The sequence below is a fragment of the Octopus bimaculoides genome, chromosome 1 (genome assembly GCF_046866305.1).
Source record: "Octopus bimaculoides isolate indiv1 chromosome 1, ASM4686630v1, whole genome shotgun sequence".
NCBI lineage: Eukaryota > Metazoa > Mollusca > Cephalopoda > Octopoda > Octopodidae > Octopus > Octopus bimaculoides.
The window spans coordinates 55,976,580-56,003,489 of NC_142928.1; the positions used below are offsets into that span (position 1 = coordinate 55,976,580).

The following is a 26,910-nucleotide window of genomic DNA, read 5'->3' on the forward strand; positions in this document are numbered from 1 at the left end:
GTAAGTGCATATAATTTCATTCAAATCTTCGAAGATCAAAGAATAACACTTGGACTTCGTTTAGGGTTTTATTTTCGTTTTTTCTTTTGTTTGTTTGTTTGTTTTTTGCAATGGATTTATACTGATGTTTAACTGATTGATTTACTTCAGTTTTAATTTGAAAAATATCACTTCTTATTTGCATCATACATAACTTTCAAGATTTCAAATAACAGTATATATTAACCATGATGAGATAATTGGATGTCTGTCAGTACACCATTTTCGTAATAGAGAAAAGGCGATTTCTCTATTCGCCTTTATATAGCTGGTTTCAGTTATTGAACAGCAGTAATGTTAGTGCAACACCTAGGGTTTTAGTAAATTATATCAATCCTGTTATTCTGCTGGCACTTATTTAACTAATTTCTTTTTGTCAAATGACAAATGACTTGTTTACTTAAGAAATTACCTCCCTTTAGGAAATAAATCGCAAAAGTAATTTACACCAACACACACGCGCATAAATTCAAATTTCTTCATAGAATTTTAAATAATTTCATCATTATTTTTTGCATCCCATAAAAGGCACCATATTCTTTAGTTAAGAAGCATCGTTAGTCATTGTTTTCAAAGGACCAGTACAAATAAGTTAGTTATCAATATTAGAAACAACACCTTTTTACCTAGAATATGTAAATTATTTCGGTCTACATGTGTTATATTTTCTATTTCAACAGATTGGTGACAATTTCTAAAGAACTAGTTTTGAAAGCTCGTGGCGAAAGCAGTTCAGATTATGCCTGGAAACGTAATTCTAAGCAACTAGGGTCCTATGATGACATTACAGTCTTTGTTATTCCCCTTGGACAATATATGCAAGAACGAAGCGCTAACGTGACGCCTCAGACTGATGAAGTTACAGCTTTGTGAGAACCTACAGACTCCATAATTTCTTGAAACATCAAATGAATCGATAACTATTTGTAGAAAGTAATTTTCTTTTTGTTGTTGTTTTGCATTAATTTTTTTTTTCCATGTTAGCCCACGAGATGTTTTAGTGACACAACGATTTTTACTGCCTCTCATCCACTAGTCAGTCAAAAGGTAAAAGTTAAAACTTGTGTCTCTGAAGCAAACTGAAGAAAAATTATTTACTTTCCTCACAAATCACACTACAGTTTTAATATGTGATTATATAGATAGGAATGTAGGATCTTAACTTCATGACCTTCAGTTTAAAGCAAAGTTGTAACTGAATTAAAAGAGACAACAAAATAATGATTTTTGTTTTTCACTAGAAAAATATTTCTTGCTGGTAATGTTCTGCTTGGTTAATGATGAGACCAAAATCTGATGTACAACAGAACTTTGCTTCCATGTTACCTGATCCCAACTTCAACCAACAACCAAAAGCTGATTATAGTTAGTAATGGTAACCAACATCTTTGTTTAGTTACTCATTCAGAATGATGTTTAACTTTTTTTCTTAATATAGTGTTGTTGTAACATATGTCTATAGATGGTGAAAGAAAAAGAGAAGAAATCCTTTGCATAATTTTCACACATTTTACATCAATTATTTCTTCCAAAAGGAAAACAATATGTAAAACCAACTTTGCTAAGCTGTTACAAGAAGGGGAAAGAAAGAAAATCAAGTGAATGATTATAATGACACTATGAAAACTAAAACAGTTAATATTAAAAAATGATAGAATTAAACTAGAGATTACAGATACTTAAAAATTCAGGTTTGATGACATATATAACCATAACCCTTTCTGTGAAAAATCCCAAATGTATACCACTTCATAGTTCAACAAAAATTTGTAAACCGGTTGAGTGTTTAAATTTGTAAATTCTATTTTTTATTAAGTTGTATTTATAATTCTTTTGATTAATTGCATTCATTACTTTGACAATGCAACATAAGAAGCAAAATCTATATCTTACTAAGTCAAAAGTTTACTTCTACAGGTTTCCAAGTATCAAATGGAAAATAGATTATCATACAGAAGAGTGAAAAAAAAATTAATTTGATAAAGAATTTTTATTTCATGGCAGGAATCTTTTAATATATTATAAACAAAAGACTCTTTACCTCAAATCCAAGGAAAACTGCAATTTTATGTTTTGAAATAGTTAAAGTAGAATTTAAGAGTTTAAGGCATAAATCTAACTTTCAGTGGAAAACTTTTTTCAATGCAGTGGCTAAATTGTAAATTCTATATATCAGTATTGAATAATCAAGCTCTGAATTTTTTTTTTCAGTGCAGCAATGGCTCTACATTAGATGCATTTTTTTTTTTGTAAAATTCAGAAGCAAAATGTATTTATTATGATATATATAATAAAACAAACATTTAGTTTTAAAATGTAATAAACCCTAGACCAAGTTTTTAATCAGCTGAATATTCTAAGTTCTTTGTTGTACAAATTCAGTGCAAGAAAAGAAAGAGTTGTTTTTAATTAAAAAAAAATATATATATATCTTAGGATTTTTGCTGCTGATAATGTAAATTACACAAAATAAAGTTGATGTCTAGGACCAATGAATACATAAATATAAAAAAATATCAATAGATTCAACAACAACAATATACAATACAAACTATAACCTTATTCCTAGAATTTGTCTGTTTTATGATAAAGAAAATTCAAAGGTGTTATCCTGTAATCAATTTAAAAGAGGACCTTTAACCCTTTTGTTACCAAATTTCTGTTGAAATACACTACCTTCATTTACATTAATTTTGAAAACAATGAAGGATTTAGTAAAATAACTTTGTTGTTATTAAGCTGATGTTTGAAACAAATTCATATCAAATTTTGATGGAAGGTTTCATTTTGGATTATGTTTTAAACAGAATTTATATCATTGAACAAGGACCTGTATTAGGTGGATTGGTATCAAAAGGGTTAAAGTTTACTGACAACTGTTCAGGCAGATGGGTAACTTTTTTAAGAGACATTTTTCAAACGATAAAAATTAGCTGTAATTCCATTACATACACTGTACTTCTTTGATAGAAAATAATAAGTTATGCACTATAGTTTATAGTGCATGAAAGAGAAGAAAGTTTAATTTTCCAGTGTAGGATTTTTTCATTTTACCAGTTCTTAAACGTTGAATGAAACAAACCTTTGATCTGTCACTAAATGAAAATGTTTCATGAGGAAATATTTTCATTCTCATAGTGTCTGTAACTTCATAAACCTCTTTTTTGATAATATGGTAAGAGTTTTTTTAATTACTTTGTAAAAAGTGCCACAGATCCACTGTTTTGTGATAATGTTGCAGCTATAATTTCATCAGTAGCATTTAATTGCAAAGAACAAATCATCATCAAATATCAATAGCAGTCATAGCTGATCTTTTAATATCATTTTTAATAGAGTTGATACATTTTGCAACCAGAAGGGAATTTACATTTAATATCTCCCTCATATTTGAAGAGTAAGAAGAGATCTATTTAACATCGTGTGCAAAGAACCCAACCATCCACTGTAATTCTTTACTATTTTGATAATTCTCGGATAGGTTGAAAACATTCTGAATTAGGAAATATTCTCAATGTGAAATTGAATAGCTTAATAAGGAAACAGATATTAGATTATATTTGACTGCTTCAAAGATATTCAAATGGTTACTATTGTGACCTGACTTCGTTTCACATGAAACTAGTTAACCAGATGTATATAGATACCTTTGAGATTATTCTCAATAATAAATTCATCAACAATTCTTTGAAACTAAGACATTTGTAATGCCTATAGAAACGTACATAAAACAAACAGAGCTGCACCTAGTTGGAAAGCTGAATATGGTCTTTCTACAGGTATTATGCCAGCTTGATGATAAATGCTACTTAGGCCAATTTTGTTATAATATTTATGTTTGGCTTTAACGTGGTGAGCTGGCAGAATCATTAGCAAGCCGGGTAAAATGGTTAGTGGCATTTTGTCCGTCTTTATGTTCTGAGGTTGGCTTTACCTTTTACCCTTTCGAAGTCAATAAAATAAGTACCAGCTGAGTACTGGGGTCGATGTAATCAACTTACCCTTTCCCTAAGCTTGCTGGCCTTGTACCAAAATTTGAAACTTATATTTGTTTGGCTATGTTATTTGGCTATCTTATATATATGTTGAATTAAGCCAAGCTCTGTAAAATGGTTCATTATTTGAGCAAAATCTCCATGCCATTTTTCATTAAAATTGCCAATAACAATGAAAATCTGCCCCTCTGATGAATTATTTGGTTCTGTGATATATGTTCTAAAACAAACATTTGAAATCTCTTTATAAATTCTTTATCTTCTTTCTCACTCTATCAGCAAGGTTTGTTTGCATTAGATTTGCAGTTTGAGATGAGATTTTGAAAAGTTTAACAGGTTTTCTGATCACTTGTGGTTGAGCAAAACCACAAAAAAAAAAAAATTATCCTTGATAAACAACTCTAATTTCCAAAAATCACACTCGCACAAAGTTCTATATTTTTATATAATTTATCTTTCACAGAAACTTTAGTGATACAAAATTCATTAATTCATGCTATTAGCTCATAAACGACTGTGAAAACAGTAGTTGTTTTGAAATATATTTCCAGATTGAATTAATTCACTAATTTTTGACACCTGAAATTTACTGATGAGAATTTTGGTTATCTTGTTATTAATTTCTGCCATTATTACAAGAGGTATAAGGGAATAATTATTAGAGATTACAATCACCAAAGAAATAGATTTATATTGAATAACTGAAGAAGATACTTAGATTGTGGGCAGAATTGGTATAGCCACCAGACTGGCAGACAATAGCTCAGTGACCTATACATCAACTGTTTTGACAAGCAGCAGTTTTAGCTGGGCATAGAGATGGGTATTTGAGTTGCCACAGAAAAAAACTTGTTTTCTAATTTTAAGGGTTTACTGTGATAGATTGTTCAAATTTACCATCTAAATTTTCCTCATTAACATCAGATAGTCCCACAGAAGCAATGGGTATTTGATATGATTCCACATTAAATGTCCTTTCTCCAAAGATCTAACCTGTTGGATAACACTATCCAATGCTAGAGTTTTATTTTCTAGTAGTCTGGCCCTGATAATATTTGATAATTTTTTGTATATAAAAGAATATCTTACACAAATGATTTATTTTCTTTGGCCATTATACCATTAAAATTACAATCAAGGTCTAATGCAAGATCTAATATTTCCATCAGCCTTTTGCAAATGTTACACAGAGAGCATCTGGTATATATTCCATTGAGTGGTTTCATGTAAGCTTCAGGTTATTTCAGAGCATTATCAAAAGTTTAGAATGTCAGATTTGTCTGATCTAACTATCTTGTCTATTTTGAAGTAGTAATTGGAAACTTTTACATTGATTAAACTCTTGTGATAAAGAAAGTTATAGTTTTTACCCTTCAATCAGTTCAAAAAGGAATATATCATCAATTACTATTTTAACAGATGAAAGGAATATAACTGTTTTATAGTTATGAAGCTCTTATCATAACAGTTCCATTATGCATTTTATTTAACTGAATATAGCATATTTTCCAAAACAATATACATCAGAGTGCCTGCAAGTAGTATATATCTATGTGTCTTTCTGTCTGTATGTGTGTATTTAGACAATTGTATACATAAATCATGTATGACTAATGGTTACTGGTATGGATCATGCTACCATTTTTTGATACTTGGATTCATTCTGTAAATGTCTTCATTCCCCACTCTCCAGGCCAATCATAGATTTTCATATTAATTTTGATATATCCTGTTTATATTCATGATATGAACTGATCTCTAATTTATTTTACCAATACATCTGTTAATATCCAGCAGTGCTATTTTTAATAAAATAAATTTATCATAAAATAAGATTAAAAAAAGATGAATACATAAATACTTCTTTTCATTCCAAAAAAAAAAAAAAAGGTAAAACTGTTATAACAAATTATATTTTTGAACTTGAAGAGTTTCTTGAATTCTTTTCTAAACACTGTCACCTACACCTAACTTGATCAAAGGAATTTCCATTTTTGTACAGAATTTTTCTGGCTTGGCATAAAGGACATATATATATATATTTTTTTTTTTTTTGAAGTGCAGAGAACAATGGAAGGTATAAAATTCATATAATGTATAAAATATAAATAAATTGGTTGCCAAGCAATAAATACCTGTTTCAATCACAAGTCAGTGGACTTGTGGTATTTTCTGTCTTAGATTGGTGCTTTTAATGGCTAATGTCATTCTCATTTATATAATGTATATACAAACATATTTCTCTTTGAGATTAAATTTGTACAAACATTTCATTATTGATTTATTTTTCAAAAGACTTCAACCATGTTTGGAACTAAGCACTCTCACACACACACACACATATACAATGGGTTCATCAATGTGTCTAGATTTATATGCATACGTATGTATATACACACATGTTTTACAATCATAAAATTCTTGTCAATCCATGTTACTAGGTTGATTACCTAATGTCTGATATTATTGACACTCCTCAATAAGAGTTCTTTATTGTTTTTCTTTCTTTGTACAGGGGAGGTACTCTTTGTATTTGCAGCCAGAACATTTCTGGAAAAGAAATTTTTTTCCCTTTAACTCTAAAACATAAATTATGCTTAAGGGGAGTTCACTTGAGGTTAAACTAAAGGGGTTCATTCTTTTGATAATGAATTTGTTGACTAGTATTGATGATAATTTTTTAAAATTTACCATATAGGCGTAGGAGTGGCTGTGTGGTAAGTAGCTTGCTTACCAACCACATGGTTCCAGGTTCATTCCTACTGCGTGGCACCTTGGGCAAGTGTCTTCAACTATAGCCTCGGGCCGACCAAAGCCTTGTGAGTGGATTTGGTAGATGGAAACTGTAAGAAGCCTGTCGTATATGTATGTATGTATGTGTGTGTATATGTTTGTGTGTCTGTGTTTGTCCCCCCAGCATCGCTTGACAACTGATGGTGGTGTGTTTACGTCCCCATAACTTAGCATTTCGGCAAAAGAGACCAATAGAATAAGTACTAGGCTTCCAAAGAATAAGTCCTGGGGTCGATTTGCTCGACTAAAAGGCCATGCTCCATGGCCACAGTCAAATGACTGAAACAAGTAAAAGAGTATATTTTAAAGTGTATAAGGAATCTTCGTATATAAGGAACCCGCTATTTTTGGGGGCTTAAAATTTGGAAAAAGGGTTTTGTAAGGGATTATAATAGTATCCATGTAATAGAAACTCCCATTTTTTAAAACCTAATTTTTGACAAAAAGGGGTTCCTTATACACGTTAAAATATGGTACATAAAAAATATAAATATGAGTTCTATAGAGAATGCAACAGGTTTGGGTCAGTAAAAGAAAAGGCGATGGAAAATAAAAGATGAGAACTACATATTTGAAAACGCTGTACTAACGACCTGTTAGTTGACAAGCTTTCTTTACATTTGCGTTGCAAGTGGTAAGATCATTAGTATTGAGGAAATGCAGGAAGCTTAATTCTTTCTTTTTGTATCATGTTCCATATTCACCAGAGTACCATCATATTGTTACCTGACATGGCTATTGACATTACTCACTGTGGAAATGACATCAGTCTTTCATGTAGCTTGAACAGACTATAGTGAATTTGTCCTATATAATTAAAATATATCAAATTAGCTTTATCTGACATTAATAATAATTTTGAACAGCAACACAGTTCTTTTCAGAAATAAAATCTGCAAACCTGTTTCTTAATATTCTATAAATTCATACATTCCTCTCTGTCATATTTGATGTGTTGGTGTTATGAATCAATACTTTCAGGTTAGATGCATTTATAGGATACCTGAGCCAGTCTCTTCAACAGTGTCACAGTAATCACCAATAGAAGTTTCTTTAGTTGAGACTCAGTTCAACCTCCTGAATATTTGATATGAGCCATAGTGATGTGTAACATCAATTAATTTAACATGATGTAATATATGTTGCAAATTATTTGCTACAAACAACTCACCTTAGCATAATCTTATTCATACTGGAAAAAAAAAACTACACTATTGTAATATGTATGATAAAAACGTTTTTACAGTTGGCAGTTTAAATTCCCACAAGCGGAATCACTACCAGAACTAGAGAAGAAATTTCAGGGGTGGAAGCAAGGTTTAAAATTTCAGGGCCTTAGAGTCAATGTTGCAAAAACCAAAGTCCTAGTAAACAGGAAGGTGAACACATCACAAACCCCTTCAGATAGATGGCCCTGCTTGATCTGTAGAAAAGGTGTAGGTAGAAACTCCATAAGATGTACACAGTGTAAGCTATGGGTGCATAAAAGATGCAGCAACATCAAAGGTAGGCTAACCAGGATGACAGCTTTTGTGTGCAGATGTACAGGGGCAATAAACACCAAAGATGCTCAGAAAACTGATTCCATCACATGCCAGGGGAAGAAACTAGAAGTAGTTGATAGCTTCCGCTACCTAGGTGACCAAGTCTGTAGTGGGGGTGGATCCTCGGACAGCATTGCCACTAAAATAAGAATAGCCTGGGCAAAGTTCAGAAAGATCCTACCTCTACTGGTGACAAAGGGCCTCTCACTCAGAGTAAAAAGGTAGATTGTATGATGCATGTGTGCGAACTGCCATGCTATACGGCAGTGAAACATGGGCCGTGTCTGCTGAAGACATGCTTGAAAGAAATGAAGCTAGTATGATCAACTGGATATGTAAAGTCAGCATGCACACACAACAGTGTAATCACCCTGAGAGAAATGTTGGACATAAGAAGCATCAGATGTGGTGTGCAAGAGAGACGACTGTGCTGGTATGGTAATGTGCTGCATATGGATGAGGAGAGCTGTGTGAAGAAGTGTCATTCCCTTTGGGACTCACAGAGGCAATGATGGAAGACCGAGACGTCTGGAGATATACTGTGATTGAGAAGACCCGGCAAGTAAAGAGAGATCACAGCCGTAGCCTATACCAGTGTCGTATAACCAGCCCATTTAAAAAGTACCTTTGAATCATTGGGCGACATGCCGTGCTTGAGGAGACTTATTGAGTCAAGTAAAATCAAAATCAAAATCAAATATCAAATCACAATCAAATGGAAATTGTAGGTGTGCCCAATGCCAGTGCCGCCTGAGTGGCTCTCGTGCTGGTGGCACGCAATAAGCACCATTTATGCATGGGTCGTTGCCAGTGCTGCCTGACTGGCTCCCTGTGCCAGTGGCACATAAAAAGCACCATCTGAACATGGGCAACGTCAGTCCCCAGTCAAACCATCCAACCCATGCCAGCATGGAAAACAGATGTTAAACGATGATGATGAAATACATAGAGGAGAAAAACAGGACCCATGTGATATCTATGGTAAAAATTTAAATCAAAAGAGTTATGTTTACTCAGAAATATTTCCAAACAGAAGAAAATCCATATCATTGTGATATCTATAATACAGCAATTTTTGAAAGTTTCAGTTTATCTTGGCACAGATGGATTCACACAGAAGAAAGACATAACACTGTGATGTCTTTGGTGATTCATTTTCTGGACAGTCATTCATCTTCCTAGAAGCAAATTCACTCGGAAGAAAAATCTTAGTTGCAATATCTGTGATGAAACATTCCCACAAAATTCTTATTTATCTCAAATACAAACATTTTTTGAAAGTACTGATTTGCCTTCCCACAGGTGTATTCACACAGGAGAAAGATCTTACCAGTGTAATATCTATGATGAAGCATTTTCTAGGAATGGCAATCCAACTTATAAGTGTACCACAAGAGAGAAACCATACCAATGTAATATCTGTGGTCAGTTCTAACAAGGATCTTTGTCTATTCATTTATGTATTCACACAGGATATCTGTGATAAAACATTCTCTCAAAATGGCCATTTGGCTTGACACAAATTTATTTAAATGAAGAACAACCATCAACAGACATCATATTGTGCTAAATAAAACCTAACAAAGTCATCTTAACTTTGAGACATTCCTTTTAATTGTAATGTTTTTCAAAATCTTCATTGATTTTACTTGAAACTGCTAACCACATTCCTTGATGAGGATAACTTCAATCTTTATCTCACACTTATTTGGAAGTAGGGGAGCTGTATAGATAATCTTGATTAAATTACTGTGAACTATTTCCTGAAAATTACATTTGGAATTATTTCCTACATTAACTGTAAATAGCTTTATTGAATAATTTTCTGATAGCTGGTATTAGGAATGTATCATGAAACTTCAAGTAGACGATGTGAATGGATTTCACATTTAAATCATATCATCATCATCATCGTAGTTTAATGTCTGCCTTCTATGCTGGCATCGTTGGGATGGTTTGACAGTCTGCACCAGACTTCTGTGACTGTTTTGGCAGGATTTTTACAGCTGGATACCCTTCCTAACACCAACTACCCACCCAGCAGAGTGGACTTAGTACTTTTTACATGGCACAAGCACAGGTGAGGTCAGTTTTCGCAACGTTTTTACAGCTCGATGCCTTTCCAAATGCCAACCACTTTACAGTGTGGACTGGATGCTTTTTAAGTGGCACCTGCACTGACAGGGTTGCTAAGTAACCTGCAAAACAAAAATCTCAAGAGGGGAAGGGGCATTGGAGGAAATAATCTTGTGTCAGATGATGAAAGATTATAGTGAGACAGAGAGACAAACAGGTGTCTTGCTGTAGAGGAGGTACAAGGTTACCCAGCCAGAAAGAGAGAGAGAGATCAGGAATGAGGACAGATGTTTAAGATGGGTTGTGATTATAGATTTGAACTGAGATTTTCAGGAGGTGTGACCTCACAGACGTTCCATCATAAGGTAAAAATAATGGTTTCTAATTTAGATACAAGACTAACAGTTTTGTGAGAAGGGAATTAGCTGACTACATCTGCTCCAGTATTTGACTGCTACTTTATTGACCCTGAAAGGATGAAGGACAAAGTTGACTTCAGAATGATTTGAACTTAGTGCATAAAGAGCTGGAACAAATATCACAAGGCATTTTTCCTATGCTCTAATGATTCTACCTGCTCATTGCCTAATTAACATTTTTCTATTATAAGTGCAAATACAAGAATAATTCATTGGTTTGTTTTGTTTTTTGTATTTTTCAATAACACGCCAGCATCGATAATTTTAAACAAATGAAGGAAATTTTTGGCCAGTGTTTAACGACCATAATTTACAGTAAAGTAATCTTATATTATGGAACAGCAAATTCATGAAATAAACTATTACACAACAAATTATTTCCGAAAAGTGATTACAATCTATCCAAATGTTCCACTTTCACAATGCTCATGTGCCATTGTACCAGCTCTACTCAGATGCTTTTAAGTGTAGTTACTACATACACAAACAGTACCAATTAGTTACATGGCTCTTCTCTGGATTGCATCCAAAGTGGGGCCACTGACTAATTGATATCAATCACTTATGAACATGCTTCAGCCTCTGGTCTCGTCTGTCTTTTCTATCACTGCTATAATGGCCTCTGTTCTTCAGAGACGACCGGTCATTCTCCCACCACTCAGATCCCTTCCCCAACTCATCTTTCTACATCTCAGCATTCTTGGTGTGTCCAATCCCTTGATCCCTCAGCACTAACCATTATACCCAGTCCTGTCTTCCTAGAACATCAGCTTTCTGGAATGTTTTCCCAGTTCATGTCATTCTTGCAAAAGTAAAGTTCTATGGAGACAATATTAAATGCCATTGCAAAGAAGGAACTGGGAAGAAAGAGACGTTGTTTCACAGCTAAAAGGATTTGTCAAAGACTAGCCGAGCAAGTGAAAAGGTAAAAGTAAAAAAGAAAAATTCTTTCGCAGTCGCAAGACGGAGTATAGCAGAGGGGAGAGAGCATAGCTGGAGGAAGATAATGAGGAATGGAAGAAATTGAAACTTGCATGCTATATTCTCAAAATTCAGCTGATCATAGACATACGTTTGAAAGTAAGACGGCTTGGACATGGTGGGAATGTTTTTAAATAAAAGGTTACTTCTGACGTAGGGCTAAACAAATAGTAATTATATAGCACTCTCTATTGATTGAGGGTGAGTACTCAGACGATCAGTGTCACTTCCGTCAGGTCATCCTCACACGTTTTCTAATTTTAAAAACATTATTGATATAATATTCCTGTACATTTAATTACATTCTGTCAGTAATAACTAATTAATTGACTTAGGTAAGTCCAAAGACTGTTCATTTACTAGAATATAATTTAGACAGTCTATAGGATGTAGTTTAAAGATTTGATGAATGTATCAACACCCACAACTGCAAGTCTGATTACATTATTTCATCTATGTGCATTGTTAAATATTCTTTGATCGAACGTCTCATATTTATCCTTCTACTTCACGCTATACTTACTGCTTGCCAGGACCTATTTTGCGCAGAAAAGATTAACAGATAAAATACAAATTAAGTTAAATAAATATTTATTCAATTCAAAAGATAAAGTAATATGTTTGTTCATTCATTTCAAAGGGTGCCAGTTAGAAATACGCCTAAATAAATTGGTATAAATTATAGTTCAATAAATGCCCATTCAGTTTTAAGGATAAATGTTATTTATTCATTGTAAAATATGCTAATTAGAAATATGGTTACATGAACATCAAAATATCATTTTCATATAATTGATATCACATAAATTTATCTAAGTGACTTGGATCTTAACAGAATTTTGAGGTCACAAGTTAACGAATCGCTAAAATTCCGAGCGTGACGGAATGTCAAATGAAAATTAAAGTGATGGTATATTACTACCAAAGAAAGTTACATAAAATGCTGGATTAGAAAGAAAAATAGTGCTAGTTACTTGATTTATTAAGGTAGTTATCAAGGAAAACTTGTTAATATACAACATCCAACAAATCTAAATCGTTGAACATTTCAATATTTCCAACTCTGTTACTTTGTGCCTGAGTTAGATACGCATTTATATTGCGAATTTTATTTTATGTTTTTTTTCAGATGATTATCTATGCAGCTTTTATCATGTTGTTTCAGGATATATATTTTTACTGCTCCAAAACATGAAAAACGTGCATCTCAATTTTGTTTTGGTAACATTCAGCATTAATGAAAATCAGAATTTGGAAGTGAAAGCAACTCGACAAGAATCATTAGTTAACGATTGTCAACGAAAAGAAAGTGATTATTAGTTGATTTATCTGTATGAAGATAAATACTGAATGATTTATAATGAAATGAAAATAATTAGGATCTGTGACAATATGTAAATTTATCTCAGTGTGATTTATTACCAATACTAAAATATGAAGACAAAAATGATTATAATCGAAAATTAATTTGTAGGAGGTTAACGTCTCAATATAAATTTTAAAAATTGCATAAATGTTAATGGTACTTCAGAACAGTCATTATATTGAGTTTTTTTATACTTATTTTATAATTCCATTACTGCCTAAGGTGCATTACTGAGATATGTTATTATAATGTAAATGTGTAACTTTGTGTTGCTTAGATCAGGTTTAAGATATAATTTTAGGGTGTTCTAGTAACGTCCTGTAGAGCTTGATATAGTGACTTGCAGTTTCCTCTGAAGATAGCTCTTGTCTTTATCATTCAATTCTGTCACACCTCTTGTATCAGAGTGTCTTTGCAAATGTGTTCTGACTCTTTTTGGCTATTCTGTCTTCAATAATCTTCATGCTAATGCTTAATTGTTCCTTATGCTGTATGTTTTTTTAATTTTTTTATTACAGATTATTAAATGGCTGAGACAATTCACAGAACATTATCAACATATTTATCAACTTTGAAAAACTAAAAGTATCTTCATTGAGCTTGTGTCTGCTTGATTATACAACTTTTGGCTGATGAATTGGAAATATTTCCTTGGAATTGAGAATATTTCCTAGAATTTCTACAAATGATTACTGAAAGATTTCCTTTATGTATATATTAAACTCAGAACATTTAAAATAAAGTTTCCATTGTCTTATGTGCAGGGACATTGATATCTAAATATATCTTGTTAACAGCTGCTAACTTAATGATCCTTTAGTTGCAGAATTTGATGCTCTTTCTTAAGAGCCAAGACATTGTCAGGCTTTAACAAAAGCCAAATTACACTTAAAGTGTAGATTAAAAGAGAAAGATATGAATGCAAAAGCAGAGCCTGTAAACATTGCTTCATCTAATCAGACACAGGAAAATGCAGAAGAGAAGTCACACCTTTGTGATATGTGTGGAAAATTATTCACTACAGGCAGTTTATTATCTTCCCATAAATGTATTCACACACGCAGAAAACTGCACCACAGTGATATCTGTGATAAAAAATTCTCAGATAATAGCACATTAATTTCCAATAAGCATTGTCACACAGAAGAAACATCATACCACTGTGATATTTGTAGTAAAAATTTCACTCAGAAAGGTAGTTTCTCTCGACACAAGCGTATTCACACAGGAGAAAGACCATACCACTGTGATAAGTGTGGTAAATCATTTTCCAGAAATGGTCATTTGTCTTCCCACAAACATATTCACACAGGAGAAAAACCATACCACTGTGATATCTGTGATAAAGCATTCTCTAGAAGTGATAATTTAACTCAACACAAACGTGTTCACACAGGAGAGAAAGCATATTTCTGTGATATCTGTGGTAAAGCATTTGCTGGGAGTGCTGATTTGTCTGTCCACAAACGTATTCACACAGGAGAAAGACCTTACCACTGTGATATATGTGGTGAAACTTTTATTAGAAATCGTAATTTAACTTACCACAAACATAGCCACACAGGAAAGAAACCTTACAAATGTGACACCTGTGAAGAATCATTTTCTACAAGGGGTCAATTATCTGTCCACAAACGTATTCACACAGGTGAAAGACCATACAAGTGTGATATTTGTGGTAAAGCATTCTCTCAAATTGGTCATTCTGTTCGACACAAGCGTATCCACACAGGTGAGAAACCATACCAATGCGATATATGTAGTGAAACATTTTCTAGAAGTGATAATTTGACTAAACACAAAGAAATTCACACAGAAGGGAAACCATAGCTATGTGATCATCATCATCATCATCATCGTTTAACGTCCGCTTTCCATGCTAGCATGGGTTGGACGATTTGACTGAGGACTGGTGAAACCGGATGGCAACACCAGGCTCCAATCTAATTTGGCAGAGTTTCTACAGCTGGATGCCCTTCCTAACGCCAACCACTCAGAGAGTGTAGTGGGTGCTTTTACGTGTCACCCGCACGAAAACGGCCACGCTCGAAATGGTGTCTTTTATGTGCCACCTGCACAAGCCAGTCCAGGGGCACTGGCAACGATCTCGCTCGAAAGTCCTACGGGAGCCAGTCAGGCAGTACTGGCAACGGCCACGCTCAAAATGGTGCATCTCATGTGCCACCCGCACAAGAGCCAGTCCAGGGGCACTGGCAACGATCTTACTTGGCTTGCCGGGTCTTCTCACGCACAGCACATTTCCAAAGGTCTCGGTCAGTAGTCATCGCCTCGGTGAGGCCCAATGTACGAAGGTCTTGCCTCACCACCTCAGCCCAAGTCTTCCTGGGCCTACCTCTTCCACGGGTTCCCTCAACTGTTAGGGTGTGGCACTTTTTCACACAGCTATCCTCATCCATTCTCACCACATGTCCATACCAGCGCAATCGTCTCTCTTGCACACCACAACTGATGCTTCTAATGTTCAGCTTTTCTCTCAAGATACTTACACTCTGACGGGTATTCACATTGACATTACACATCCAACGGAGCATTCTGGCTTCATTCCTTGCGAGCTTACGTATGTCCTCAGCAGTTACAGCCCATGTTTCACTGCCATGTAGCATGGCTGTTCGTACACATGCGTCATACAGTCTGCCTTTTACTCTGAGTGAGAGTCCCTTTGTCGCCAGCAGGGGTAAGAGCTCTCTAAACTTTGCCCAGGCTATTCTTATTCTAGCAGCTACACTTTCAGCGCACCCACCCCCACTACTAACTTGGTCGCCCAGATAGCGGAAGCTATCGACTACCTCTAGTTTTTCACCCTGGAATGAGATAGAAGTTGTTTCCTGTTTGTTTACAGTCTTTATTGCACCTGAACATCTGCCACAAACAAAAACTAACTTCCTAGTTAACCTGCCTTTGATGTTGCTGCACCTCTTATGTGTCCATAGCTTGCACCGGGTACATCTTCTGCAGTAAAATATTTTCTACAAATAGCAAATTATTTTATAATAAATGAATTTCTCTATTTGTTATAATCAGTGTTTTAATTTTCTTTATTCTATACTGACTGTCTATCTCTAATCCCATTGCATATTTTAAACAAACCAGATGATCATTTTATGAGTCAGCTACTAGGAGTTAGTCTTGTACATCTGGAGCAGCTTCAGCTATCCAGTCCTATCTTAACTTGCCAGAATACCTCTATATTTTTTCTTTACTTTTGTTAGTATACAGAATTGAACTCATACTTTTCCCTTTCTTTTTGTTACATAACCCACTTCTTAAGTAGCCCCTTGTACTCTCTTGCATTTGGATTTTTTTTCCATGCTAAATTTATTGTCAACCTTAGCCTTATTTACATTACCTTTGTGATTATTAACACAAGTCATGACATTCCTAGTTTTCTAAGCACACACAGCAAACTACAGAGTATGGGACTCTACACCCTGAACCAGATGCAGTTTAAAGTTATACCCAGCACACAGATTTGGGCCTCTGCACTATTTTGATTAACTAAGTCTGTATCTAGTAGAGTAGCAATGTATCTTGATGATTTCAACATCCCAGCAACTATCCTTGCATTCTCTTTATTAAATAAAATTACCATTATGAAACTAACTTTGAAAGGTGGGTCTTTGTTGAATGCACATTCTGTAGTCCCTCATTATCCAACTCATACTCGCCATTCACAAACCCGCATTTCCTTTCTTCTTTTCACTGAAAATAAGTGTACCAGTGTTGTTTCTGACAGACTTCTGTCCACTGACATTCTGGTTTTTATAAATAGATTGCATTGCAATTTGCTCTGCTTTTATAAGTTAGTGGGTGGTGGAAAGGTTAGTGCCTACAATCTTTGAGAGCCAGTTTCACATTCCACTTTCACTGATTGATGTGGGGTTGGTGTTATAGCTTGAATAGTTAAGTCAATGCTTGTAGGTAAACTGGGTATGGAGAAAATTCAAGAGGTTGTAGTTTTGAGAGGGAAGATTTGAAGAGTACAAGATCTGGGCTTGAAACACAATGATAGTAAAGAGGAGAGATATGGGGAAAGATTATGAAGAAGCTTGTCTAGTTTAACCCTGCATGAGCAAACCTAAGTGCAAAGGCATCCCATCTATTAGGGGTTTTTCCGCAAGAAATAGGCCATTATAATTGCAATTTATGAGACAAAGAAAACAAACCACTCATCTGTGAGCTCAACGGAACAGCTTACTCGTGAAATCAAATCATTGTCAAACAGTCAACTGCTCTTGTAAGTATGTACAGCAGCATTCTTATACATGTAAGCAGTACAACAATGTTGCTCTTACATGAACTTTAAAGTTATACCCAGCGCACAAATTTGGTCCTCTGCACTATTTTGTTTTAATTTACTCTGTAGATTTGCTCATGCTGAGTTAAACTAGACCAGCTTCTTCATAATCTTTCCCCATATCTCTCCTCATTACCATCATTGTGTTTTAAGCCCAGATCTTGTACTCTTATCAAACCTTCCTTCTCAAAACTACAACCCCTTGAATTTTCTCCATACCCAGTTTACCTACAAACATTGACTTAAACTATTTAAGCTATAAAATCAACCTTACATCAATCTTACCAGTGAAACTGGCAGTCAAAGATTTGACTGACTATAAATAAGAATTTTAGTCCCTAATATGTGATTTAGTTATATAAATGAGATTGCTGAGTGCAAGCTTTTGTAACTTTTTGTAGCTGTGTGTATTCATAATTAGAAAGAATAAGATACAAGACTCTTTAGTATGTTTAGTGGTAGTCTTTGTTATTGAATGATAGTAAGTTATTGTCCCCATGGGACATGTTAATTGGTCTAAACAACACAGAGAATGTATGAAAATCTGCTCAAAGTCATTGTTCATGACAGCGGTGTATTTCTGGTATGAGGTATCTAGGTTGTTCCTCAGAAATTCATAACATAGTTCTCTTCTTATCCCTCTCCATTTAAATAGACATCATATTTTACTAACTGGGAGTTATATCTAACAGAGTTATCTTTTAACTTCCATACCTTCCTTCTGAACTGCTAAACACTAACATATATTCTCTTTCTCTGGTTAGGGAAAAAGTAATCTCTGCTTCATAACCATCCACATGACATGCAGATGGTTGACTAACTTCTTTAAGTTTGTAGTGTAAGTTCTAAGATAATTTGCATTAGAAAAATGCAGAAATTATTTGTGCCATGTTTCAAGGTCTCCATATTTATCAGTGTACCATACTTGTCTTTCCTGACATGACTGTTATAATTAACCATCATGAAGATGATATTAATGACATCACTTCTTGTGATAAATTAAGCAGAGATTATAGATGCTTTAGTGTTGTAAAACTTTTACTTGAAATTCTTTATTATGTGTAAAAAGAAATACAGGACAATGAACTGGCAGAATTGTGAGAGTATCAGATAAAATTCTTGCAGTGTTTCTTTCATTCTGAGTTCAAATCCTGCCAATTTTGCCATTTGTCCCAGGATAACATTTATTGTGTGCTTATTCTCATCTACTAACACAACTTCTTACCTAATTCTCAAATAAAAGGAGCACTCCGTAGGTTACGATGACGAGGGTCCCAGTTGATACAATCAACGGAACTGCTTACTCGTGAAATTAACGTGGAAGTGGCTGAGCACTCCACAGACATGTGTACCCTTATCGTAGTACTCAGGGAAATTCAGCTTGACACAGAGCGTGACAAGGTTGGCCCTTTGAAATACAGACACTACTCATTTTTACCAGCTGAGTGGACTGGAGCAACGTGAAATCAAGTATCTGGCTCAAGGACACAACATGTCGCCAGGAATTGAACTCACGACCTTACGATCGTGAGCTGAATGCCCTAACCACTGAACCACTCACCTTCACTAATTCTCAAATATATCACAATGACCAACAAACTAAACACACCTTATAAAAAGACAAGCTAATGATAGATAAAGAGTCTGTTACTGACAGATGAGAGAACTAAATGCAGTCATGTGTCACATCAGGTACTATCTCCTATCAGCTGACATAGATGATCAAACCAACCAAATATAAAGAATCTACTAGTATGCTACAAGCTACTGAGAATCATTCTTTAATGCCCCCTCTCTCTGTCATCCACATAAGCTGACAAAGTAAATGACTAAAACAAACAGAACTTTCTAATGTTATTGTCCTTTTTTTTTTAACCATTGCTTTCTTTTTAAACTTTTAACAGTAAAATGGATAAGGAATTGAAAAGGAACGACTCTTCTCATACATTCGTCATCCCATTTTTGAGGAAAAAGGGATAGTGACCAGCACATTTATCTTGTTAAAAGTTAGGAGGACAAATTATATCAATAATAATTATGCTGAAGCAATAATAATTTTAAACAAATGAAGAATATTTTCGTCTAATGCTTGACAAGTCATTTACAGAAAATTCAGAAATGACAAAATTGGGAATTCTTTCGGTTTACGATCACAAAGTGAAAGTAATTCGGACACTTTTCGATTATTTTCGTGAACTTAATACATTTTCTCTGTTTTACCCTACGAATTAAATATTTTCGATTTCATATTTCACTACTATATCATAAATATTTGGATATTCATTTTCATTTCATAAGTCGTCTTTCATATGCAATCAGTCTTATTATAAATCATTCGCACATTGCGACAGTTAAATCAAGTTACGTTCATATTCTCATATCATTCTTTTCTACTCTAGGCACAAAGCCCGAAATTTTAGGGGAGGGGGCCAGTCGATTAGATCGACTCCAGTACGCAACTGGTACCTAATTTATCGATCCCGAAAGGATGAAAAAGCGAAGTCGACCTCGGCGCGTTAAAAGTCGGCTGCTTACGAAATTTTTCAGTTTCAATTACTTCCAGTCAGTGATCACAAACGGAAAGAATACTCAAAATAAATTAAATGCTTTTCAAATATACAATTCATCCACTTTAGTTTTTCTTGGTAAGAGATCAAAAGTACTCAATACCTTAACTGTGTGCATAACGGTTAATAGAGGGAAAAAATCTTTGCTGGCCATCAGACACAAAGAAAGTAACTGTTAACTGACGAAATGAAAGTGCAGTTATTAAACTGACTAGGAAGCTATCATTCTTCAATGTACCCTTTCTTTTTTAAGACAGTGGGGTGCAATTTGAGTGTCATTTCTTTGTTATTAGTAGGAGGTCAAGTGATCACATATACTCTGTCGCTATTGTGGGTTTAAAGAAAAATTATAAAAAAGTAAAATGGGTAGTTTTATTGCGAAAAACTGAAATTAAGTCGCCAATCTGGATTGGCAATCAACTCTGATCGTAGGCCTGTTTGTTCAGAGTTCACCGACTTGAGATTAAACAGCGGTAAGAAAGGCGACATATTATAACCGAAAGTAGGACGAGATGGACAGAGTTAGAACGTTTTTAATAAGAAATCTATAAGATCAGTCCAGACATGTATCACAGTATCCAGGAACTTGATAGCGCTCTCTATTGTAAGAGGTAATTTTTTGCTTCACGCTCAGTTACAAGCCGTGTAAATTTCACATTCGTTTGTGCCATTGTATATTGGTAACAACTAATTAACTGTTGTAGGTGAGAGATTAGTCATCAACCTGGATAAAAATAAGAGATAGTTTGCAAGAAGTACTTGAAAATCCTGGTAATCTATCAATTTCAAACCTTACTACCTCAATACACCTCTCATTATTTCATATTGCAATGTAAGTATCATTAATATATTTTAGATATTATGACTTGTAGAAAATGTTTCCCTTCATATTCATATTTCTACTTCGTCTGTTTCAGTTTTGTTCCTTGTCACATCTTATCCCTTCGTTTTTATTTTTCATTATCTACTTCCTTTCTTAGTTTAAACGCACTAAATCTAGTTTCCAGAAAATATTTTATTCTTTTCTTATTCTTTCAAACCCTTTTATTTTTCCTCCATGTTCTCTTCTCTATCTTTCTCTTGCTCTGTCTTTCCGTGTCCCCCTACTACGACGTAGTTTTTCACACTCCGTACTGTCTTTCCTTATTTTCATGTCTATGAGATCAAGTTTCATGAAGTGCTTGTATGCTCGACTACTACACGTTGCATATCAATTCATGGGCAACCTGCTGCCCACGAATGGCACGCCTAACGAAAAATTACCTTGATTTTTTTGTAGTGTGGCCCGCCTGTTGATGAGCCATGTCTCGTGCGGCCCGCTTCTCGAAAAAAGTTGAATATGCCTGCAATAGATCAACAAATGGTGCTATTTCAGATTCGCACCGCAGGCGAGCTCATTCTGTTCTCATACAAGAGACGTCACTTTTAGCATTGAGATTACTCTGTCAAATCTAATATTTATTTATTCACATTGTTTTCAACCAATTGTGCATTATCTTGTGTATTCGAAATTTCGGTGATGTGATTGTTTATTTTTAGAATGACATTGTAAAGTAAGTGTAAGAGGCCAGTTTGAACAGAAATCAGGTAGAATATTTCGGTTGGGTATGTCTGTCTTTAATACTGAAAGGTTGCTCTTTAACATTGCCGAATCCTCTTGCAACAGAATTCATAGCACATACACACCATGATAACCCGATTTTTTTAAAATACACACGTGTGCTGCTGCGACGAACAGATAAACGTATATATGTGTACAGTGCCAACAGCTAGCACACGAGCATTCAACATCTATAACCATAGTACTTTGTATATACATAGGATTCTGTATATATTTATACGGTAGAGATGGACTATATGTAATCTGAACCTCCCCCCCCCCCTTATTTATTAATTTTTTTTACGGAATCCCACGTTTTAGGCTATGGAGATTCCGATTCTGAAAAAAAAAATTTTTGAAAAATTTCACCCCCTCCCCACCAAGCAGGCTATTTACATGCTAGAAATAACAGCCAAATCTCACAAAACTAGGGTTAGGGTTTTAGTTAGGGTTAGGTTTACCCTGTGGATCTATATAAAAACCGGGGGGGGGGGCGAAATTTTGAAATTGAGATTTTTGAAAAATATTTTCCAGAATCGGATTCTTCATGGTCTGAAATATAGGATTCCGTAAAAAAACAAAATTTAAAAGGGGGGGGGGGGTATACCCAGATTACATATACTCCATCTCCACCATTTATACTATTGTGAATGTGTATAAAAAAATTATATATGTATTATGAATTTTATCGCCTAACATACTGACATCCTTTGGGTTTGAATAGTTAGTTGAGAGTGACTTCGCTGATGCTATGAATCTAAAAGAGCACCCAACAATTCAGTGAAAAAGAACACAATTTACCAAAATAAACAGTAAGAAAATGAGGGGGAAAAATTAAAAAAAGATAGGGATAAAATAACAAGTCGGTAAATAAATAATAAATAAACAAAATAGAGGCACACACATTCCATCGACCAAGAGAGACTTGTGTTCTGTTGAAAAAATTTGAGACTCCAAACCCAAGCATTACATTGAGGTATCAATTATCCATGACACGACTTTAGAACATCCTCTATTTTGAGTTTTAAAAAAGATATTTCAATAGAAAAATTATTTTTGTATTCTAACAGATATTCTAAGATCAATGTCATTTGATAGAATTTTAAATAAAATTAATCCCGATGAAGTGTTCGGATTCGGATTATGTTGGCTTTTTGTGAGCAGGTAGTTCATGTTGAATCCCCGTAAAGACTGAAACTAGTAAGAACGATCCTCACTTTTTGGACACCGGAATCAGAAAGACATTGTGTCTGTGTTAAAAGGGATTATTTTTATAAAGCTTGTCTTATTTTATTTCTGAAAAGCTTCATAGTAGCCTCATCTAATTACTGCAGTATATTCCTTCATCCATGTTATTTTGACCAAGTAGAAAAAGGTAAATTTTGATAATACCGGTAGAAAATACTTTTGTTTTTCTTGCATTTTGCATTACACTTAAACATTTATTTGCATGACATCGAGGAAGTCAGACGGCTAAAGATTGAGCTAAGTGAGATAATCTACATAGCATTCATTTCAGTGTAGATATGTATTTTTTCCTTGAGTAAGGTAGTAAATATAATTTTAGGATATTGTTGTAATGTTCTGTCGAGCTTAACATCGTTTCCAGCCTTCATTCCAAGATCCATAGTTCTAATCCATTTCTACCGCATATATATCATAATGCTATTTATCTGCAAATATCTTCAGAGTCTACCTGGCTATTTTTTCAGTACAAATGGCCGAATCTCATCTCTTATAATTTTTTATGTTAACACTTCTTTCTCTTGTTTGTCATATGTTGTCTTTTATTGCAGGTTATCACTTGATATTGAAATTAAAATATTTCACTAATGACTATCAACATATTTACCAACTTCTGAAGACTAAAAGTAACCTTATGAAGCTGATGTCTGAGAGTTTTTACAACTTTTGGTTAAATTGAAGTGAATTTTTTCTTGGCCTTGATATTACTTGCAAAATTCCTACACTGGTATTTGCTAGAAAATTTTCTTTATAAATGAAATCTGAAGATTTACCATGAAGTTTTATCTGTATTATATATAAGGACTTGAACTTTGATATCTGGATATAACTCATTCATTGGAGGTATTTTAACAATCCTTCAGTTGCTGGTTATTATTTGCAAAATTATTTCCTAATAATTCTAAGTAGAGTCTACCTTAATTTGAAGTATTAGGATAGAATGATATCTTTTTCTTAAGAACCAAGACATCATTAGACTTTAACTGTGACAACACACAGAGAAAATATAGATTAAAAGAGAAGTTATGGATGAGGAAACAAAGACTGGGAATATTGAATCAGACACTGAAAATATTGAATCAGATATTGAGAATATTGAATCAGACACCGAGAATATTGAATCAGACACTGAGAATATTGAATCAGACTCAGAGAATATTGACTCAGACATTGAGAATATTGAATCAGATACTGAGAATATTGAAGCTGACACCAAGAATATCGAATCAGACACCGAAAATATTGAAGCTGACACCAAGAATATCAAATCAGACACCGAAAATATTGAAGCTGACACCAAGAACGTCGAAGCAAAGACTGAGAATATTGAAGGAGTCACTGAGAAAATTGAAATAAAAACTGAGAATATTGAAGTGAAAACTGAGAATATTGATACATTTAATCAAGCAGGAAAAAATACAGAAGTGAAATCACGTACATGTGAAGTATGTGGGAAGTTATTTACTACAAGCAATTTATTATCTTCCCATAAATGTCAAGGTAAAAGTCTACACCACTGTTATATCTGTGGTAAAATTTTCTCTCAACATAGTCATTTGTCACGACATGTGCGTATCCACACAGGAGAAAGACCATACCATTGTGATATCTGTGGTAAATCATTCTCAGATAGTAGTACTTTACACACCCACAAACGTATTCACACAGGAGAGAAACGGTACCACTGTGAATTCTGTGGTAAAAGCTTTTCTGGAAATACTGGTTTGTCTTCTCACAGACGTACACACACAGGAGAAAGACCATACAAATGTGATGTCTGTGATAAGGCATTTTTTACAAGGGCTTATTTGACTCGACACACACGTATTCATACAGGAGCAAAACCATACTTTTGTGAATTTTGTGGTAAATCATTTGCAGATAGAAACACGGTAATTTCCCACAAACGTATCCATACCCAGGAGAAACCATTCCCCTGTGACGTTTGTGGTAAAACATTCTCTGAAAGTAGTAATTTGTCTTGTCACAAACGTATTCACACAGGAGAAAGACCATATCAATGTGATATCTGTGATAAAGCATTTTTTACTAAAAGTCATTTGTCAGGTCACATTCGTATTCATAAAGGAGAACGTCCATACCAATGTGATATCTGTGATAAGGCATTCTCTCAAACTTCTCATTTATCTCGACACAAACGTATTCATACAAGAGGGAAACTGTATCCCTGTGATATTTGTAGTGAAGCGTTTTCTACAAATGAACATTTAATTCAACATCAACATATTCACATGGGAATGAATATGTAGCCATATGGTAATAGATTTTATCCAAATAGCAATATATTTTATAAATGAATTTGTTTTTATTATATTTCAACACACTACTATCAATGTTATACTGTTTTATTCGCTGCCAATAGCTTATTGGAAATTCCACTGTATCTTTTATATGCACTGAATACTTGATCAGCTGAACATTTCATATATCCATTACTGCTAAGCATTCCTGTAGAGTATCTGAGTTAATGATTCTCACCCTGTTGACCAGAATACACTTACACTTTTCATGTCTTCTATATTTTTGTGTGTGTGCATGGAGCAGAAGCATTGTCCTACATGTGATCAGTACTCTGAGCTTTGTAAAGGCTCTACTACTGACTAGGACTGAAATATTTATCGACACTAAAGGTTTTGGAGGTGGAATTACCATGAGTGTTTCCTTAGAAATTTTGAGTCCTCTCATTTGTAGGTGTTTTGTTCTTGATTAAATATGAAAAGTACTACTGTTTCTTTGATATGCATAGTGACTGTACTTTTGTCCCATTGAATGTACTGTGTCATGTTCCCATTGAAAATCTTCTCAAGATCTATGACAAGGGCAAAAATCAGTCTTTACTTCATACCCATATGACAAATATGTCATCAGGTGACTGGCTAACTTTCTGAAAGTTGTGTTGCAAATGGTAAGCTTTTTTTCATTAGAGGAATACAGGAACTTTAACATTTTATTTTTTTTATCATGCTCAGAACCTGCATCTTCATCAATGTGTCATCCTACTAGTGTTGTTACCTGACATAACCGTTGAAATTATCCTCTATGAAGATGATGTCAATGATATCGGTTTTCATCTAGCTTGAACAAAAGTTTCACTGAACTTATCCTTCTACTTGTCTATTAATCCTATTGGTGAGACTTAATCACAAATCATAGATGTTTTGATGTTGTAAAATATATATTTGAAATACTTATTATGTTATCTTATATAAATATATACAGAAAAGAAATTATATCTGATGATATATATGATCATACAAATATTCACAAGTTATACTTGTTTGTTGGTATCCCATGATATGTATGATAATACTTTCAATCCTGATTTGAGCAACATAAAGCAATCTCCAAATTACAACAAATTAATATTTAAGTAAGCTATAAGAGAACACCTGCTGGATGACAATGTACCTTCTAGAACATTCCAATAGTTAACCCATGCTATTTGTGTAACTGTTACTATATATGAGAAAATGCATAGAACCATAAAAGATATCTTATTAAAATAAAACTTTGAAATATTAATTTGTGTTGTTTGTTTGTGAAGTATATCCAGATGCAATCCATAATAAAAGATTTATTAAGATAGTACATTTGTGCAGTGATTGTGATTGTTCAGTTTGCTCCTAGATTTTACTGAAGAAACTATATGTTAATATACACAGAGCTGTTATTAATATCATTGAGAAACTCATTATGCATGCATAATAATTATACAAAGCTTATGTTAACATACTCAGAAATTATAAATTTATATTCAATGTCAATCACTGAAGGAAACCCAGGAAGACATGGGATAAAGTGGTGAGGACTGATCTCAGGACGTTGGGCCTCATAGAGCAAATGACAGTGGGCTAAGATGTCTGGCAATATGAGGTTCTTGAAAAACCTACCCATGTCAACGAAACATTTCTAAAAGCACTGTGTTCCACTCACATATAAGAATAAAACT

General features: G+C 34.1%; 3 protein-coding genes across 5 annotated transcripts in view; all 3 read left to right on the plus strand.

Annotated features, from left to right (window-relative positions):
• LOC106883884 (protein phosphatase 1H) overlaps positions 1–6,307 on the plus strand; it is a 32,228-nt gene extending 25,921 nt beyond the window's left edge. Inside the window, exon 11 of the mRNA XM_014935023.3 lies at positions 720–6,307. Coding sequence (XP_014790509.1) covers positions 720–912 — 193 coding nt within the window. The 3' untranslated portion in view covers positions 913–6,307. The remainder of the gene's footprint in view (positions 1–719) is intronic.
• Positions 6,308–12,013: 5,706 nt separating this feature from the next.
• LOC128247374 (uncharacterized) lies at positions 12,014–16,251 on the plus strand. 3 transcript variants are annotated; one of them, XM_052966763.2, is made up of 3 exons: positions 12,014–12,182; positions 12,977–13,156; positions 13,732–16,251. In XM_052966763.2, exon 3 carries the CDS (start codon positions 14,129–14,131, stop codon positions 15,041–15,043), a length of 915 nt encoding a protein of 304 aa, XP_052822723.1. In that variant the 5' UTR covers positions 12,014–12,182; positions 12,977–13,156; positions 13,732–14,128; the 3' UTR covers positions 15,044–16,251. The 3 variants fall into 3 exon arrangements, with proteins under 3 accessions (XP_052822723.1, XP_052822720.1, XP_089207286.1); XM_052966760.2 differs by lacking the exon at positions 12,977–13,156; XM_089351160.1 differs by lacking the exons at positions 12,014–12,182; positions 12,977–13,156 and adding an exon at positions 12,190–12,834.
• A 3,659-nt stretch (positions 16,252–19,910) lies between these two features.
• LOC106883883 (uncharacterized) lies at positions 19,911–26,483 on the plus strand. The gene is made up of 2 exons (XM_014935022.3): positions 19,911–20,927; positions 23,492–26,483. The coding sequence occupies exon 2, from the start codon at positions 23,966–23,968 to the stop codon at positions 25,208–25,210; it is 1,245 nt and encodes a 414-aa protein (XP_014790508.1). The 5' UTR covers positions 19,911–20,927; positions 23,492–23,965; the 3' UTR covers positions 25,211–26,483.
• The last annotated feature ends 427 nt before the right edge of the window (positions 26,484–26,910 follow it).

What these genes read in the sequence shown, in the direction of transcription:
- LOC128247374 (XM_052966763.2), top strand. Translation starts at nt 14,129, where the DNA reads ATGAATGCAAAAGCAGAGCCTGTAAACATTGCTTCATCTAATCAGACA.
- LOC106883883 (XM_014935022.3), top strand. Translation starts at nt 23,966, where the DNA reads ATGGATGAGGAAACAAAGACTGGGAATATTGAATCAGACACTGAAAAT.